A 20243-nucleotide genomic window follows, 5' to 3' on the forward strand; every position below is an offset into this window, starting at 1 on the left:
CTTCCCATTTAAATACATACATTAAAATTAGTGCTTAACAACACAAAAAAAAAAAACATCAATAGATTAAATAACGTGACCATTTCACAAACTGCCATGAGACTGGGTTGTGTCTTGAGCAATGGATCACATCTTCAGTGCATATTTGGTTACATTAACATCTGTATTTAGTGCTGCTGAAGCAACCAAACTGTTCAGTATTCAACAGGAAGGGAATGCAATTTGTTTTTATGACATTTTAAGGGTATTTTGTGACATGCTCTGTGTTGCAGCTTAGTCATACACTAAACACTACACTCTAAGCTCCAGGAACCTCAGACATGTGATAAATGATTTACCTTAACGACATTTAAGAACACTATAAACAGTGCATTGACGGCTGGTACATCCCATGATTCACTGCGAATTGCAGGACATTCCAGTTGGTGTTGGAGTTTCCGAGCCTTGGCATTACTTAAGTGGTTTGTTGTTTTTAGAATCTGCCAGCTCCCTTTTGTCTGCAGCAGAGATGAGCAGCAGTGTTTTAACTCCCAGAGAGGTGTTGTGTTTTGTCTTTTAAGGTTGGTTGTAGCCAGAGACCCTCGTTGCTGCTCCTCACTGTAAACATAAGTCACGCTGTCATTAATGTGCAATGGCTGGAGAGTTGAAGCAAGATAAGTGCACTGACGTCCCGTGTGTGTTCTTGCTGTCCATCAGCCTTTTGTTGTTCCTTACAACCATTTACAGGCATGTCTGGTCCTGAAGGGTCATCTCTGTGTTCTTCCATCCTTCCCTTCCTTCATTATGAATGAATGTAAATAACAGGCCTGATTGCTCGGATGGTCATTTTTCCAACCATATATTTGTGTTGAATAATATTCTGCAGCCAAACCTTTGGTCAATTCATAAAGATTTTCCACTTGTTGTATACTGTATATTCTTTGTCGGTTTTACCATTTTTGAAGACATAAAAAGAGCAACTTAAGAAACTCTACATTTATTATTGAACTTTCACAAAATTAAAATTAAATTAAATTAATATTAAAATGACAATTCTTAGGAGTCTGTGCTGTTGGTTTGTATGTGCTTCAACAAACCAATCTAGTGCCCAGCTCAGCTAAATATTCATGAGCAGATCTAATAAGCAAGAAATCTTCTCTTTTCATCCAGGGCTTTTTCACAGTGTTGCATTAGGGCCCAGAGAACAGTATCCGGGCCATTTTCAGCACAAACTATGTAACATAACCTATTAGGAGACCTTAAGGAACAGTGTGAAATACCCTGTAGTCATTCTATCACCCCTTTAAAATAGCTATGAAATGCTGCACTATTGACTTTAGACCGGGTTTTTGTTGGACAATGGCGCAATAACCTCCTGCTCAAGATAGCAAGATGCCAAGAATTCGGAAATTGACAAATTGACAACTGTGTCAGTCTTAAAGTAGCAACAACACTTGCGTTACGCCTTGCGTTGCGCTGCCAGGTGCAAGATAGTGCCCCATAAACTACCTTGCGTAAATAACTACTTCTGACAGCAGATTTAACACCATTGAAGTGTGTTTCAGAAAGAAACCAACCTCCCAATGAAACTCAGTGTTCATTACTCATAAATGCAATGACAAGTTGACCATTAATGACACAGACACAAGATCAAGAACAACATAATGAACGGAAGCCAGAAGAGGGGCATTAAAGGCTCAGTTCACCCAAATTACAAAAATATACTTTCTACTTTCTTCTTCTGGTATCTAACTATGCATTTTATTTGTACAGCATTTCTTTAAATGCTCAAAGCATTCAAAACAATTGAAAATAATTTAACAGCAACATGTTTTGCTAAAGTTGATGTTTCCTCTCCGGGAACCATCACCTTATCATGGTGGAGAGGTTTGTGTGTCCCTATGAACCTGAGGGCGGTGTTGTCTGGAGCTGTGTGCTCCTGGTAGGGTCTCCCATGGGAAAGTGGTCTCAGGTGAGGGGCCAGACAAAGAATGGTTCAAAAACCCTATGACTGAACGAGGAAAAGATGAAGTGACCTTGCTTGAAGGAAGCCTGGGGCCTCCATCTGGAGCCAGGCCCAGATGGAGGGCTCATCAGCGAGCGCCTAGAGGCTAGGTATGCCACGGAGCCTGGCCGGGCACAGCCCGAAAAAGCTACGTGGCACCTCTCACTCCACCCCATGGACCCACCACCTGTGGGAGGAACCACTGGGGTTGGGTGCGCCGCCACATAGGTGGTGGTGAAGGACAGGGGCCTCGACGGACCAGACCCGGGAGGTGGGGGGAGAAACTCTGCATGTTGTTTGCGCATATGCCCCAAACAAGAGTTTGGAGTATTCGGCCTTCTGGGAGACCTTGAATGAAGTCCTGTATGGGGCTCCAGTAGGGGACTCCATAGTTCTGCTGGGGGACTTCAACGCACACGTGGGCGATGATGGAGATACGTGGAGAGGCGTGATTGGGAGGAACGGCCTACCTGATCTAAACCAGAGGGGTTGTCTGTTGTTGGACTTCTGTGCTAGGTATCACACTGTCCAGCCTCCCTGGTAAAGTCTACTCCCAGGTGCTGGAAGGAGGGTTCGGGTGATAGTCGAACCTCGGGTTGAAGAGGAACAATGTGGTTTCTGTCCTGGTTGAGGAAATCTTTTTCACACTGATAGCAAAATATATATATATTTGAGAGTTAAAAAAGTATTTTGAGAGAGATTTTACTTCTCAAAATTATTTTATTATTATTATTTTATTTAACTTTTTTTGTCTCAAATATTATTATTTGTTCCTATTGGTATGAAAACGTTTTCTCTCAAAAAAAGCTTTTTTGCTATCACTGTGATAATTTTTTCTATCTAACATTTTTTTTTCTCTCAGATCACTTTTTTTCTCACATGTAATAAAGAAAAAAATCTAGTTCCATACTCCTAAACCCGACTAAAATATCCTTTCGGTACCGATGATTGTGAAATTGTGCAAACGAGAGGAAGGAGTGGTAGCATGTAAGCTCCCAAATTGACGCTCGTCTGAGAAATGGAGTTTTGGATAATGTTCAGCTTATTCAGCAGCTTTTTTTTTTGCTAAAATATACAGTGACTGAGGAAGCCTAGTTACGAGCCAATAGCAACCAGTTCATGTGTTGAACTTTTCATTACCCATAGTGCTTTGTTAAATGGTTTTATTTCATGTGAATACTAGTGTACTAAAGGAGTAACTTAATATTTGAAGTAGTTAGTTAGTTAGTTAGTTAGTTTCCAATGTTTAGGCTATTGTGTTTCCATAACAGTGGAGAGTAATGTGTAAAATCAGAATAGGTTAATCTTGTATATCATGGTCATGCCTTTCTATAACCGTCTATGCTTTTATCCCAACAACTTAGGCTCATTGAAAAATGTATTAGTACCTGAGGGAGGTTTAAGTATTTTTGACTAAAGATCGTTAAGTCATCCGATGTCCTTTAAATTTAAAATGAACAGTTCCTTATTGATACAAGTTAATCAAAACTGTGGCAGTTATTACAAGTTATTGCATCCAAATATGACTCATGTCTAACTGGGTGAGAAACGTCCGCTGAAGCCTCTTCTGTCTACATCATCGCTTTATATTTACTCACCAAAAAGTCAAGAAAAACTTCCTGACAGGCTGCCACAAATATTACGCAGGACTGTGATGACGCCAACATTGGCAGATCATGCCTCATCTGCGGAGAAGGAAGAAAAAAACACAAACTTTCTTCCTGTTTGTTTATCGCTCAGAGCATCCCATCCCTTCAGTAAGACTTCCCGCCTCAGCTCACAGCTGTGAGCAACGACCTCTGCTTAATTGCATCTGGATTACTGGAAAGCAGAGGGGATGAGACTACCAGAGAAAATACCCCTGCTGAGTCCTTATCTTCTGTTACAGGGCGTTAAAAGGGAAATGAACTCTCAAATCCACAACAGACCAAAGGGAATATCGCTAACACACACCAGCCCATGGGTGTATTTGGCGATGGAGAGCCCGAACTTTACGCACAGCTCTGTTTCTTTAAACGACACTTTGGTTCGGAATTCACAAATGACAAGCGTCGAGACAGCAATCGCTTTACCCATTTTTATGTTTGCTGGAGGCGCCATTGGGAATATAATTGCAATAATCGTCCTTTCAGTGTCAAAACAGGAGAGAAAATCTTCAGCTTTCTACACGCTGTTGTGCGGTCTGGCGGTGACGGACCTGCTGGGCACCTGCCTGGCCAGTCCGCTCACCATAGCCAACTACCTGGACCACAATGTGCTGAAGGACCACCATGTCTGCGAGTTTCACTCTTTTTTGTTGCTGTTTTTCGGTTTAACGGGACTGAGCATCATATGCACCATGGCAGCAGAGCGGTACCTGGCCATATGTTGCCCGTACACCTACCAGCGGTCGGGGGTGGACCGACGCTTTGCGCAAAAGTTCCTTTTCTTTATTTACATCAGTCACATATTCTTCTGCTGCCTCCCAATGATGGGCATGTCGGTGAGCAAGCTGCAGCCGTCCGGGACCTGGTGCTTTATCGAGTGGGAGACACACGAGCCTGTGGCAGCCGCGTACTCCGTCCTGTACGGCGCCGTCAGCCTGCTGCTCATCCTGGGCACCATCGTGCTGAACCTGGCGGTGTGCGGGGCTCTGCTGCTGATGCGCCAGAGGACCGTGCAGCGGCCCGTGACCAGAGCCAGCGTCCGGGAGAGGTGGAGGGCTCTGTCCTCGGCTGCAGAGACGCAGATGATCGCGGTGCTGGTGATGACCTCCGCGGTGGTTCTGGCCTGTTCAGCCCCGTTGGTGGTGAGTCAGTGTGGGACTGTAATTAGCCAGTACTTGGTTCTTGATAACTTGCGGAGAAGCACTCAATTTGTTCCATCTAGATAATGTAACTAATGTAAAAGGCTGGTTTAACTATTAAAGAGCAGATATGCCAAACAGGTTGGGAACCATGATGGGGTCTACATGTTATCATAGGGTCCATATAGTTCTTTCTTACTGTTTCAGAAGAAATTAAGGAATGATAACCTTGATTTGAGCTGGGAAACCTGACAAATATGAATAGAGAACATATTCCAGTATATAGCTACTTGCAGAGATTACAGAATTTATAAACTCTAATTTACAGTATGAATATCTGAGCTACAGTAACTTGTTTATCTCTTTAAGGTCCGTGTGTTTGCCAACCGTTTCATGCTGAAAAACGACCCCAAAGCTGACCTGTCTGCCATCCGAATAGCCTCTGTTAACCCCATCCTCGACCCCTGGATCTACATCCTCCTCAGGAGGTCTCTTTTTCGGCGATTACTAAGTCTATCCAGGCGAGGTAGCAGCACTCGCAGAGGTTCATCTTCTACAACACAAAGGGATCTGTTGGATCCTGATCTCATGAGGGACAGCCACGTGTTCACCCAGCTGATGTGCAACGCAAACATTATAACTCAGCTGCCTGCCACCGTCAAATTCACTGCACACAACACAGAGAGCCAGACATAAAACAGACTGAAGATGTGTTCGACATCCATGAATATTTGCTGCTCTCTCCGGCTCCAAGCAGCTCGAAGCAGGGACTTTGTCTCAGAGTTGTTGTCAGTAGCATGCTAAGACTGGGACGTCTCTGTGGGCCCACTGGACAGGACCCTCAGGGCTCCAGTAGGATCATTTATGAAATGAAAGTCGACAGCTGCTCTGCATCTACATAGATGTCTCCTTCAATGATATGGGATAGATGAGGAAAAACTAACTTTGATGTAATTAAGACATGAGCAAACCTTTAATTTGTGCCTTAATCAGACCACCCATCCTCCCTCAGTTACTGCCATGTGCATGGGGAACCTTTCAGAAGTTGGTTTTGCATCAGGAGAGACATTTGAAAGACTGATATGAGCTTGATGAAGCAATGACTAAATGCTACTGAGCTAGTTTGAGCCTTGGTGTCTTTTGTCTTCTCGGTTGGACTGTTTTAGTCTTGAATGGAACTCCTGTTGCTTTAGGTTTTGACCACCTCGACTCTCTTATTATATTTCACCGTAATAACTGATTTAAACCACATTGGTCCTGTCAGTGGTAATGATTACAAATGGAAAGCCTAACAATGGGCAAAGGGACCATATAGGGACTATTATACCCTCTTCAGTTCAGAGTTCTTTATTGTCCCTCAAGGGAACATTCGATTTTTAGTTGGAGGTACAAAAAAACAACAAAATTAGGCAAAAAACTTCAAAACATCCTCGTAGCACGTAGTCAACAGATTGATTAAGTGAACAATTTCAACACTTGAAAAGTGGACAGTGTAAAAAAAAAACCAATTTGAGATTGTCTGGAAAAGTGATTTCTAAGGGTGTCACTGAGAAGGCCCAAGTGACACTAATGAAAACATTCAAGAGGTCTGCAAGTTAACAGCTTTAATTGCACAAGGAACAAAATACATTTTAACGGTTTGTTTTTGCTCTAGGGAGCCAATATCTCTGCCTAGAGGGAAGAGGAACGAATTCCTCTAAGAGTGCGTGGTCAGAGCACCACTTTTTTTTTTTTTTTTTTTAAGATTAGTTCTTTATTGACAGGACAGCTGATAACATGAAAGAGGAAAGAGAGGGGAAATGCTTTGCGGCGAAGGGCCACAGGTCAGAGTTGAACCTTCTGCGTTGAGGACTAAACCTCTATATGTTAGCGTCCCTTCTGTAAAATGTGCCTGTTGCAGATCTCTGTTAAAGCGAGATGCTGTATGCCGATTATCTTACTGGATGATGCTACAGGCCTACCTTTCTTTCCTGTAGCACGTGGTCAGTGGCATTCAGTTTTTCAGGTCAGGTTCTATGGAGATTTGAAAAACGTAAATCACAGTCAGTCACAGAGTTTCAGTCGGCCATCGACTATTTTTTTTAAATCTCGTATCATTGGACTTTAACTATATCACTGCTGAACTTACCTGGGCATGTGCACTGGTAAGAATGCGGTTCAGGGAGTTTCGGCCATGCAGGGAGGGAGGCAACATACTGGTAACTGCTGGAGGAGGATGGTTACTCAGCTCATTTGGCGGGATTTTTATATTTATTTCCAGGATGGTCTTAAATATGTCCCCCAGGACCTTTTGCTGATGTTCAGCTTCTCTTGATAAAATAGCTACTAGAACGAAAAGGCGATACATGATTTACTCAGTTTAACGTGTAAAACAAACAGGATAAAGTTTGCATGACATCCTTTACAAATCTTGTAAAAGTGCTCACATTAATTTTGATAGGACTTAAATTTAAATTATTAACTTAAATTGATGTATTAAAAACGAAATTGGCCACTAGGGGGCAGAAAGACTCCAAAACAAGGAGTCTGATGAACATAGGCTATGAGATGAAAGAGTTTAAACATGAATGTAGGGCTTTGTATCTTGATGCCAGGCGGAGGAAAGCACTTTTTTGCTGTTTCTCCAACTTTTCCTGCAATTAAAGGGTAATAAAAAGCTTAACGTATAAATACATATTAATAACATTTAATATGTTCAGTATTCTATAATGCATTTATTCCTCCCCAACATTTAAAAATAGCATTTACTAAACATAAGCTGACAAGACTGGGCAAAGTACCTCTGTACATTTTTTGTACCTTGACACCATAAATAAAAATCTATTAACAGTTAATTAAAAAGTCTGCCTCAAAATCCAAGATGCACAAAAATAATTAGTTTTACAAAGTAAGCTCCTCTTTTTCCATTCATTAACAATTACATCCCAGTTAAAAGCTTACAGAAGAGAGCCAACATTCAATTAAGCAGTGTTCTCCCAGTTTACTGTACAGAAACAGTCAGCATGAAACACAACAACAAAATAATAAAGAAACTCATGAAGACTATGAATTTTTTCATCTTGCCCACCTGAAAACAAGGCCCCCATCCTGTGGTGGAACAGTTATTGCAAACTGCATTAGAGAAAACATTAACTACAGCTGCAGACAGCGAGATTTAAATGTTCAAATATGACTTGCGCTGCTTTCTGCAGGTTGAGCTGTGAACAGTGCATTCTTAAACTATGAAGGTATTGTATTACTTTCTTGAATAGTTTTGTTTGGATGTTGTCCGTCAATGTCACATTGCTGTTTAACATCATCACATTTCTCAGCTGTTGATACATTTAGATTGGTTTTTATTTACTCACCCCTCACAATGACAAAGTATTTTACTCTGGTTCAATACATCAGGTGCAGATCAATCTGATATGCAGATGTGCTGTATCCTTTTTAAGTTAGCTAATAAAAGGCTTTTCAAAAAAAGGATTTCAATTGTTCCTTCAAAAAAAAAAAATCGTGAAGACTAAAAAGGGGCAAATTCCAAAAAATGGTTTTAAACAAGAGATATGGATCCACCTGTCATAGACAAAATTTCAAGAAAAAATAAGATGTTCTGTAAATATATATGATTTAGAGTTATAGTCATGATTGCGTTTTGTTTAGTAATCCATCTCAACTGGTACTCATAAAGTAGTATTCTCATCTGGTTTCTCATAGAACAGTGGTAGACACCAGGGAGAAGTAACAGTGAAATAAGCGATAGCGATATGTGTCTGGTTGTCGGACGAATTAGATCCACTCTTCTTAAAGCTCTGCTTTGGTCTTTACCAACTACGTTTAAATACCTGCAACTTTGCTCTGCAGCCACTCAGTAAATCTGTCTGCTGTTTAGTGTTAGCAAGGTAGCATATAAGCAGTTTATTTTAGTTCTTGCAGGAGTTGAGAGCATTTACAGTTTGTAACACAAGATATGTGCGGCTGTAAAACCAAACAACAATAGAGCCATCGATAGAGCTGCAGAGATGGCTGCTAATTCGTCATTTAATTCAAAGTTAATAAAGAAAATGTTGGCATTAAAGTGTTGTGTTGTGAAATGTAGGGAATCACATCAGAAATGTTAAGTTGTAATTGATGCAGACACCAGAGGTCTCAGGGGTTTTAATCCAACTCCTTTGTCCTTTTTGAGGCTGGTGTTATGGTGTGGTGTTTAGCTTTTGATATTTCTGCTTAGACCATGTTTCGATTAACAGAACCTAAGAACACAAAGTACAGCCCTAAAGTGTACAATAGTCAAACACACAAACAACTATGGCAGCAGTCTTAAAAAAACATTTAAAAAAATATACATTTGAAGAAGTTGTAAATATTCCCAGGCTGTTGGTAGTCACTATATTGCAACATCCAGGAGTTTTCTGGCCAATCAGCGCCAACTTTATATTCTTAAAAACAGGTGGTGAGTCTCTCCCTGCTGGAGAAAAAAAACAGAGCAGCTACTCTCTAAAAACAAAAAGACAATTATTGATACTAGTTTGCCTCTGGGAAATACTGTGACAGTGTTTTAAATTTGTCAGAGAAAAAAAAAAAAAAAAATAATTAGAATGTAACCGCACTATCCCTTTACCCACATCTATCAGGAACTACAGCTGAAAAAAAAGCTCACAGGCTACAACTGGCACTTTTACATCAGTTCAATTAACGTGTATTGCCACCACAAAATAATTGAGAAGTAATACAACGTTAATTTTAGATGCTGAGAATGACCATATTTAAAAAAAGAAATTGCTGCAGGAAGAGAAGAGATCCTGCAAGGAGAAAAGCAAGAGACTGATGTTTACACAAATTAATAGTTCAAGCAGTTAAAAAAAAAAAAAATTAATTAATAATTACTAAATGATTGACGAGTTTTGCAGACAGTTTAATTAATGATAATCAAACCTCTTGTCCACCTGAAATTACAGTCAAATCTTTAATTGCACAAACCAAACCTAGGATTTCATGCACATCTCATTTTGAATCAGTCCAGTGACCGTCTGACACCAACTTGAAAGTCAGTCTATGTAACAAATTTAGTTGTTTCATGATGTGCAAACTCGAACTGGGCCGCTGCTTAAAAAAACAAACATGACAGAGCAGCTTTGGTTCAGGCTGAAAGAAAGGGCCTGACAGGAGATGAAATCTCACTCTGCCTGAGAAGCTTTGCAGATCAATAAATACCAATATCCATTAAAAAAGGCATCATTTTAAATGGATTCTCCACCTCCAAACTATGCTGAACAAAATGAATTCAAACATCTCTATTACATTTTACAGGGTTAGACTACCAAAGAAAGATGGAACATGAGCAACCTTACAGTATGCACACTGAAAGGATGCTTTGTTTTGGTAAATCTAATTTTAACTTTGTACACTTATGCGCCATGATTAAGAAACGATGAACTGATTTGTTATCTTGGGGAAAAGGAACAGATCTGTGGGAGTTCATTGACTGTTCTGGGTGACAGAACTGGTCTCACTCTGAAAGTTAATTTTCGATCAAAGACACAAAGGTTTTGTGTGTGTGTGTGAACTGAAAAGTACCTTGATAGTGGCAGTTAAAAACACTTGCTAAAAACAAGTGAGACTGATTTTTTTACTGATCTGTCTACAACAGGTTTACAAGCATCAGTTTCTTGCAGACACAATGAATGGATTCCTTTTTGTTGAAATTTGGGCATTTTTCTTCATCAGGCACTTGTAATTTTGAACCATGCTGACAAATGAGTCCAGTCTAGATGCTACTGTTACCATGCCAACGTGCTCACGATGACGATGCTTACATGCGGATGTTTATTAGGTGTAACGTTTACCATGAGTATCATGTAAGTATAACATGCTAGTATGCTAACATTTGCTAATTAACCTAACGTGAAGAAAAGCTGAGACTGGTTGGCCATTAGATTTGCAGGAATTTAGTCATTAAAAGTATTGGACAAATTCAAATTTTGACCTTAAGATGCCGCTAGATACAATGTCAGAGGATCACCAAATCTGATCACAGTGTATCCTGAGGGGGAAAGTCAGGAAATCCCCAAAATCATGCAGATTCATCCTGTGGGGACCATGAATTTCTGCTCATTTCTGACATTGCTATCCATAGAGCCGTGCCGCTGTCATGGTGAAAGACACCAAGTGAAAGTCTGAGAAAGTATTCCTACCATCGGACCGAAGCCACAAAAACAAAAAGATTTCCCAGCTTTTCTTAGGTGGCCGTCACTTAAAATCCTCCACTGTCTACAGCTGGAACACGTTTTATTCAACGAGGACATCAATTTAAAAGAGATTTGGTTCTACTCTCGGTCCTAAATGTGCCTCATGAAGAAAAATTATACTCATACTGTACATTTACAATGCCTAAAACCAAAATGTTAATGCCTTCCACTGAGATGTGTTTGTAACATGACTGTTATTTCGGTGCAATTTAGTGATCACATTAAATAATTACAGCTGACATCTATTCCTCTAAAAGTGAACAAAATAACCAAAAAAATACAAATTATGGCTGGTTGTGAAAACAAAACGCAGATATTTCCAGACAATAAGGTGCAAAAAATTCATCAACTACCTTTTACATGTCCACCTGCTGTAGCACATTTCTGTGTCTGGATAACATGGCTGAATCTGACACCAAAATGTATTAAACGTGTGATTAAAGTTTAGTTTTTCTCTCAGACCATTCCATACAGTCGGTACCATACTAATAAATAAACAATGACATACAACGATGCTGTCAGAAAGTGAAGTTTAGACAGGGAGGAGCGTGGGAGAGGTCACGACACTGGCCATCTCATTCTTCCTATCCAGAACAAACAGCACTTGCCTTCAGTCTCGTGTTTGGAGCAGGGCTGTGTCCCGCTGCCGGGAGGGCGGCTACACACAGTAATGTCTATGACAGCCACCCGTCTCGAGGACAGACTCCTCCTTTACACCACGTACTGGTGATTGCTGCTGAAGTTTTTCGTGTAGGCCTGCCGGCTGTACTGGAAGTGGTCGGTCAGCACGTTGTTCCAGTTGTGATGCTGCTCTGAGTCGTGGGAGAAAGGCAATGACCCATTGGCCTGGATATTCTCCAGCGCTGGGTTTTCAAAGGACATCAGGTCCTGCTTGGCGCTTGGCAGTAGCTTCTTCTCCTTGTTAGCGTCATACTTGGCCTGTTGGCAGAAGAGAAGGGCAAATGGATTTTGAACAACTAGATGTTTTTAGAGTATGTTCCCTGGCACAGAACCGTGGCTGCCCCCAGATCCTAAATAGTTTTAGTGGGTCAAATGCTTCTCCAAAAGAATAAAAAGTGTGACTTAACTATCTACATTTAAGTCAATGGCAAACAGGCAAGTTGGACGGACAGTGACAGATATGGAAAGCTGGTCTTAGGCAGAGTATCACAAGCAGTTTACAGTTTAGGAATAGTGGCAGCTGGTTGCTATGGAAAGGAATGCAAGTGCTTGAAAACCTCTATAAATTGGAGTGTTATCTGCTGATATTAGCTTGTCATATGTACTGTACCAGCAGTGGTGTAGACTTTTCAATTACAAGGAACAACAGAAGATTACTTGTTCCTTAAACTTCTACTTCTCCTGCTCCATCTTTCTCTCTAACTCCCTTCCTCCATCCCAGTGGTCGGCGTCACTCACCTTGTTGTAGAGAAAGACCCCGACTATGGCCGTCATCATACCCATGACGTTTGTGAGGGATACCGGATTGCGCAGCATTAGCAGTGAGATGCTAATCACCATGATCCTCTTGGTGGCATTGGCGACGGCATAGCTGAGCGGGCTGACGATGTTCAGTACGCTAAAGGCAATGACGTTCTGAGCAAAGTTGCAAAAGCCGCTGATGAGCAGGAGAACGAAGGTACCTGACCATCCCGAGATCTCCGACTGTGAGGAAAGAAGTATGGTCAGTCTACGTTCTGTCATTAAACAAGCCAGATGCTGCTGAACTCTACCACCCACAACAACAAGGTGGTGCAAATAACATTAAAAAACCATTACTGCTACTCACCAGGTCTCCATTAACAAGAAACACAGAGAGGTCCACCAGTACCCAGGTGGGCAGCATGAAGAGAACAGCATTAAAGCCCAGGACGTTGAGAAGCCTCAAGTGGTGGATCCTTGTGTCGCGCAACACCTTTAACAAAAAGAAAAAAAAGAAGAAAAAATTAAGAAAAAGCAAAGGAAATATTTATTCCTGTTATTTCCCTTTGATGTTATCCAGAGAATATGTCCATTGGATCACAGGTTTAACAGAATCCTAAAAAAAGAACTGTGCAAGGGTCAGTCCAGCAAACATATCATGGCAGGAGACGGTGTAGCAGTGATCACCTTTTTGGAGAAGATGTTCTGCAGAGAGAAGCAGAGCGTGGCCGCCAGAGCACTGATTAGTCCTGAAACATCAAAGGACAGCTCAGTTGCTGTGGCCAGCAGCACTCCTCCAATGATGGGGATGAGCGATACATACACCTACGACAGGGACCACACAGAGGGGAAAAGTTAGGAGTCAGCAGACACCTAAGACAAACAACACTTTAGTAGTTTATATCTAGGACAGTAAAGTAGCACAACACCATTTGCTTCATCAGGGAGTGCTTCCCAATTAACTTCAATATTATAGATTAAAAAAATGATAGAGAAAATAATCTGCACATAAAATCGATAATGAAAGTAATTGTTAGTTTCATACCTACAAATGTGAGAGTGGCCTGTTGCCACCTAATATTTGTTTTCCAATTATGTCAACGCTGATAGGTCTGAATTGCATTTTTACTGCAACTTTAACAGGCTAATAAAAGTAAAAGTAAAGTGTGTGTGGTGACATTTACAACATTTCTCAAAGCCTAAAATCCAAAACACAGCCATACATACATACATACATACATACACATATATATATATATATATATATATATATATATAAAAAGTATTTAAAACTTTGGTTTTAAATACTCGCTTGCGCTTGGTCAACCCACTGAACCAACCCGGCCAAAGACATTTTCCCATTTTAGAGGCTGCAGCTGGAAATACTAGCCCTTCTATTGGAGACCACACCTTATAGACTGAAACTATCAGAAAGATCTACAGCCAGAGATATTTGCATGTTGAAAATGTTGGATCATGAGAAATGGTAAGAGACATGCAGGTGTTATGAAACCCACTTGTGTACTCGCCCACTCTCCCACCCCTCAAACTAACCACACAGAGTGAAACAGAGAAAACACCGCACTCCACTACTTACTGGATGATTCCGCTTACTGCCCTTAAAAGATCCAACTGCCCTCAGTTTTATTGTCCAAGTAAGTCTGATACAGTATGCAAATCAATACAGAAATACAAACAACAATGATGAGGAAGTAAGAAGTAGTTTGGGAACTTGTTTTAGCCAGCAATTGTCCCTACATCAAAACTGTAGACTGTGCCTTTAAGCCAGAGCTCTTAATTTGTTGGTTGAGGATTCATATTTTTCAACAGGATGAACTACTAGAGGAAGCAGAGTAGTTCTGGGAAACAACTTCTGAACTAAACATCTAACTGAACATCCTGACATGGCCAGTATACATACTTTTAACACAAGCACACTATTGTAACATGGCAGGCTTTTTTTGGTAACCCTGAAGGCCTCATCTATCTTGGCAGAGGCCTACATTTCTGTCCCATTTCACGTTTCCTGACTTGTTTTGAAAATTCCTCCAAAAGGCTTTCTGCACTCTAAAGAAGAGTTGGAAACTATACAAGTGCATTTAATGAAGGTACTGTTTATTGTTATGTACTCAGTTTATGGAAGATCTACAGTGTCCACTTTATTACAGGTACACTTTTGCAAACCAATACATCTTCTCCAGTATAATGCTCTTTATTTTTTTTATAAAAACGTATAGGGGTAGCACAGTGCGGCCGGCTAAGCCTCACATCCACACACACACACTTATGTTCCCTGTCTGTGGACTCAGCCTGTCTGTATACTGAACTGTTGACTGTAAGGTAAACATGACAAGCTGATGGGAGACTCCGAGGTCTCTTTATTCATATTTAGCAAACCTAGACTGTAAAATATTCCACCTTCAGGATGGAAAATTCAGCCGTATTCCAAAGATGTTAAAACTTTGTGAACTTTGCCCTGATACAGAATCAATCAATCAAGTAGAGGTAGTTGTTGAGGGTCTGTCTCTTTTTTCATTGAGATCTGATTTTTGTATGTAATACAGCTCCACAGAGCACACTACTAATAGTCTCTCCCCCCCACAGAGGATCTAATCAACTTCAGGGAAGAAAGCCTCTGCAAATGGCCGTAATATGAGACGCAGTACAGGAGCAGTAATGTGCCACATCACCACTGCTTGGTCTCAAACACAGAGAAAACGGGCTAAAACAGAGAAGCTCTTGTGCCGTGCTTGCTGTGTCAAAAGTTACTCACCTTTGTGGTTTGCTTCTCCTTCATGATAATTCTTGATAACAGCACAACCCATATTGGCATGGTAGCTTTGACTGTGAGAGAAAAAAAAAAAGATTTAAAAAAACAGACAATGTCACCTTGAAAAGTACAACAATTAAATGTTAATTATAGTATCAATTCGTAACAAGAGTCATCTCAAGACACTTTACAGAGAGTAGGTCTAAACCACACTATAATTTACAAGGAGCCAACAATTCTAGTAATTCCCCCAAGAGAAAGCATTAAGTGTGACAGTGGTGAGGAAATACTCCCTTTTAGTGGCAATAACAGTCACAGTAAAAGATAATGGAACAGTGACTAGAAATAGTAGTTGTAGTAGTGATGGCATAGCCGGGTGTAAAAAGACACCGCAGCACTACAACAATCCTGGAAAGTATAACAAAGTTTGTTTCTTTGACAAACACACAGTGGCATTTAACAGCAGCAAGTACGTCAAAGCCAAAGCCTCTGTCAAACACACCTCTATTGAATTGTGTCACTGAGTCGCTGACTGGCCTACTATCAGGTTTATCTTGGTGTGTGTTACCAACAATGAGAGCGTTTAACTCTAGGGTAGGGTTGGGTACTAAATTCAATACTTTTTAGGTGCAAACCAAATAAAGCCTATAAATGCCCTTAAAGTACTGAGTATCAAAAAAGCCTCTTCATTATATTTCCAATTTCAATGCCTAAGGAGTAAATCTCAGCAGAGTCCGTGAGCTAATAAGCATGCTTCTACCAAGATCTAATAATGTCTAATTGGTTCTCTAATGTTACAACTCACAAAGACACGGAGGGAAAACCTCTACGTTACACCGAGATGGGCTCACACAGAAGGGAGCTGTAATATAAATACAAAGATTTGGGACATAATGTTGTAATTTATTTTTTCTAAAACCGGTATTGAAAAAAGTATTGTTTAGGAACTGGTATCAAAGTCACAGTAGCGGTATTGACTTTTTTTTTAACAATACCCAGCCCTACTCAAGAGGGGCTGCACCATGATAATATAAAAAAAAGGAACTAAAATTACAAACAAACAACACAAAGCAACTTCAAAGCTTTAGAGTGATTTCATAGACATTGCAGCAGTGCCTCTTAAATTGTGTCCACGCAAGGACCCCTACAGTGTTTCGTCCGTGTTGATTTTGTAGTGGTGGCCCACTATGGCAACATTTCTGCAACAGTCGCGGTTACCTTTTAAATGATCGTGCCGACATTATGCACTCCAGGTTGGCTGCTGCTCATTTTGTAGAACTATGAAGAGGTTATTGGTCGTGCCCAATAACCTCTAACCAGTCATCAGTGTAACTCCACATAGTGTTGTGTTGATTGAGTTTATTGTGCTGTAATCACGTTCAATTTTTTATGTTTCTGCAGAACAGGAACCTGCTGAAAAACGTTTTTTAAACCGAGTCAGGCCCGTTTATATTGTAATGTAACTTTTAATTTCACGTATAATAAATATGAATGAATGAAAACGTTCGCTTCCTTCAGAGTAAACTTTTAAACTAACGGCTTTTTGTTCGGACGGCTTTTTGTTCGGACAAACCTGATCCCACTGCTAAAAAAAAAAAAAAAAATACTAAAGGAAACATTGCACCATGGTTCTTTGAATTAGTATAGGATGTCAAAACAGGAGTAGAAGTTTACTTTGTAGTCTACTTCTAGTTGGGACAATCAATCAGAAGTTAAGACTAGTTTATGCATATGTTTTACTATACACTTAGGTAACTCAAACTAATGCACTAAATATGAAGGGAATAATGTTAAGATCATGATCTTTTTGGAGGCTGAAGCTTGTGTGTTGAACTTTAGTGCATTAAACGGAGTGTATGGGAAACACTTCTCACAATGATGCATACAGTTCAATGGAAGGATTTGTTGCAGACTTTTGTAGTTATTGTATTAGGCAGAGTGTACATTTTTACTGTCACGGTATAGTGGAAACTGACTGAATGTATGTGTGTTGATGGAAAAGACACTGACAGACTTAGGATTTTATTGAATTGGCAGCAATGGCACCCAAATTAGGTGAAAAGATCACCAGGGGTCTTTAAAGTGGGGTGCAGGTGCCATTTCAAGTTTACTTACTTGATTTGCAAAGCTTTCACAAAACACTCTGTTGCCAGTTTATTTAGGTACACCTACCTAAAACTAGCAGTTTCAAACAGCCCTGCAATAAATCCTTCCAGTTTCTAATCTTGGTTCTAACACCACCAGGGATTTTTGAAGTAGTTTAGAGGAGTTTGATTAAAAGTTTACTTACATGTATTTCAAGGTGAGAGAGAGTACTAGAAGTTAGGACTGTTTTTAGTCACAGGTTTTACTATAGAGTCAGATGTCACTTTATCAGAAAAAAATCCCCCTATCATGAAGGCTGTTCAGTTGAAGCTGTTTGGGTTTTTATTTAACCAGGAAGTCCCTTTAGATTGAAATCTCTTTTCCGAGGGAAACCAGGCCAAGACGGCACACCAGTTACAATTTGAATAGAAATACAGCATAGTCAAAATCACACATAGATGTTGTTGAAACCATATGGTAATTTTGATGGCTGTAAATTGTGGTGCTGTTTAACTGTATTGCATTATACTGAGGTGTTTCTTATATTAAGTACACCAATATTGATATAAAAATAGGGTGGACAAAAGTTGACAAACATCTCACCACAAACTGCAGCCTCAAAAAAGACCATGCCATTGAATGAACATCTCTCTAAACAGTTTCAGCCTAAACTGAACATAATAATAATAAAGGTAAGGATTTTTTAAAGACTGAATCAGTTTTAGCTAGAATGTGGAAACTGAGTGTAACCATATAAGCTGCTCTCATAACGCAGGCAGCCATTGGAATTCTACAGCAGGTAACCTAACACTATTTCACATTGGGTTTCTTAAGAGAAAAATCAATTACACGAGTAGCTGAGATCTGATTTTATCTTTGTTCTGAGAACAAAGTTAGAGAGCCACACTGCAATACAGAACAGGTTCAGTAATAGAGTCTCCCCCTGACGTGGTATATTAGCCTTAATTTAGTTGGCTAGCTAGCTGACAACAGTCACTTAACGTTAGTTGGTTATTTTTAGAAGGGAAACGAAAGCTAACCAATGTGAAGTTAACAGGACCCATGTAAAGTTAATTAAGCCTATGAAAGCCTGTCTGTTCACGACCTCCGGGACGCCACACTAAACCAGGGCCCACAAGCTAGTTACATGTCGCTGTCGCCGAATAGACCAGCGTTAGCCAAGAAGCTAACGTCAGCATACGGTACGCCAATTTTGCTCCTAGGATGGCGAAGGCTAGTACTTTGTAGTACATTGGCTAGTACTCGTTGCCGGATCTGGTTGGTTTGGTTTAGGCAAAATTAGTGGGCGTGGTTAGGATAAGAATGTCAAGGTACGCCAATCAGAGGGGGAGAAGGGCGGGACATGCCCTCGCCATCCTAAGAAATATCTATGGTACAGAGTACACATCAAGTTAGCCAGGTGGCCTCACATTATTATCCACATTAATTGAAATCCGCTGTACTCACCGGTATGCGCATATGAAACGGGTACTTTCCATATGCTGAAATGTGCCGACACAGATGCAAAGTATTTCCCGAAAGCTAATGGCAGGATATACCACCGGTAGTACCTGCTCGGCAGTTCTGTTCTGGGGACTCCCCATGCCCGCAACAACGGCGGGAGGAACACGACGATAGAAATAATATGAAACAGAGAGACTGTGACCGGGTACGGGAATCCATTGAGGATGATTTTGTTGACAATGTTGCCCCCCGAACTGACCGTGTACCAGCCCACACACAGAAAAACTATCCGTACTCCTTCCCTAACAGGGGGCCGGTCCGCCGCAGCCATCTTCCACTGCGGAGTGACGACGAGTCACCGGTGGTTTATTTCTGCGTGCATCTGTGGAAGGAAGCACTGCTCAACCATCACATTGCCAACAATGAAGGAAAGGCATAGCTTCCGGGCTTGGATTTCAAAGTAAAAGACATCCACGTTCATGTGTTTATAAAATGGAACATCTAGCTGCATTTAAAATGGAAGCTTTTGAGTGTAAATTTCAAAATCTAAAATCTACCGTTTAAATTAGTAATACAAATAAATAAACAAAAAACACATTGCCTAAATCGCTAAATGGCTAAACTTTTAAACAACCACTTGGGTCACCACAGCAAAAAGTGCATGAAAAGATATTTCTTATTCCCTGAACATGAAATTCCCCAATAATTATGGGAGCACAAGGTTTTCAAAATGAAACAAATACAAACGCATTGTGAAATAACTAAATAGTAAATAGACCAAACGTGTATTCACACATTTTCCTGCTCAGTTATTTCATAATGCCTTTTTCTCCCAAGCATGTTAGTTAGCAGTAATTTGCCTGTGTCACTTTTATTTCCTAACATACAGTGGGGTTCAAAAGTTTGGGCACCCCAGGTAAAAAAAAATTATTAATGGGCATAAAGAAGCCAAGAAAAGATGGAAAAATCTCCAAAATGCATCAAATGACAGATAACTTTTAAACCCCACTGTATACCTACACTCTCCGTCTCTGCTGATTGGGAATGATTGAGATTTCTCTTGGCACAGCTACCAGAAGACTACAATGTCCATGGTTCACTCCCAATTAAGTCCCATTGTACCAAATTTGGTTGCACCAGACTTCCACTTGGGCTGAAAGCAGGCAAGTGCAAAACAAATCAGACTCTATGGAGCTTAACGGAAAAAATTGTCAATATTGCCTGATTGTTGTTGAGAAATGCTAACATTCTCCTAATGAATGCTGATTGGTCAGTGAAGGGCTGATTACGACCAGAGCTCCTGCTTGATGGCATCCGAAGCGGAGCCAGAATGTCAGAGTGATTATTTTATTATTTATCCTGGTCTTTAAAACATTAGCAATCCTCTTTCTAGCATGTGTATTGACAGGGACAGCCTAGCCTGTCAGCGGTTAGGCTAATTAATTGTTGATGAAAAAAAGGAAGTGACACTGGCCATACAAGGTGTATAATGTCATTGAGATTTTA

At 40.5% G+C, this 20243-nt stretch overlaps 2 protein-coding genes and 1 long non-coding RNA gene across 3 annotated transcripts; 1 reads left to right on the plus strand and 2 right to left on the minus strand.

Annotated features, from left to right (window-relative positions):
* Window positions 1-3497: 3497 nt before the first annotated feature.
* LOC117951118 lies at window positions 3498-9231 on the minus strand. Its single transcript, XR_004658058.1, has 4 exons — window positions 8856-9231; window positions 6097-6099; window positions 5874-5882; window positions 3498-3510 (listed from the first exon to the last, which is right to left on the minus strand). It is a non-coding gene; the product is annotated as an uncharacterized LOC117951118 (long non-coding RNA).
* LOC117951113 (prostaglandin E2 receptor EP4 subtype-like) lies at window positions 3510-6529 on the plus strand. The gene is made up of 2 exons (XM_034882654.1): window positions 3510-4772; window positions 5139-6529. The coding sequence occupies exons 1-2, from the start codon at window positions 3822-3824 to the stop codon at window positions 5463-5465; spliced, it is 1278 nt and encodes a 425-aa protein (XP_034738545.1). The 5' UTR covers window positions 3510-3821; the 3' UTR covers window positions 5466-6529.
* A 742-nt stretch (window positions 9232-9973) lies between the features above and the next one.
* Window positions 9974-19139, minus strand: slc35e1 (solute carrier family 35 member E1). The gene is made up of 6 exons (XM_034882660.1): window positions 18741-19139; window positions 15192-15262; window positions 13106-13243; window positions 12786-12911; window positions 12416-12661; window positions 9974-11935 (listed from the first exon to the last, which is right to left on the minus strand). The coding sequence occupies exons 1-6, from the start codon at window positions 19066-19068 to the stop codon at window positions 11708-11710; spliced, it is 1137 nt and encodes a 378-aa protein (XP_034738551.1). The 5' UTR covers window positions 19069-19139; the 3' UTR covers window positions 9974-11707.
* Between the last annotated feature and the right edge of the window lie 1104 nt (window positions 19140-20243).

Source organism: Etheostoma cragini, chromosome 9, assembly GCF_013103735.1.
Source record: "Etheostoma cragini isolate CJK2018 chromosome 9, CSU_Ecrag_1.0, whole genome shotgun sequence".
Taxonomy (NCBI): Eukaryota; Metazoa; Chordata; class Actinopteri; order Perciformes; family Percidae; genus Etheostoma; species Etheostoma cragini.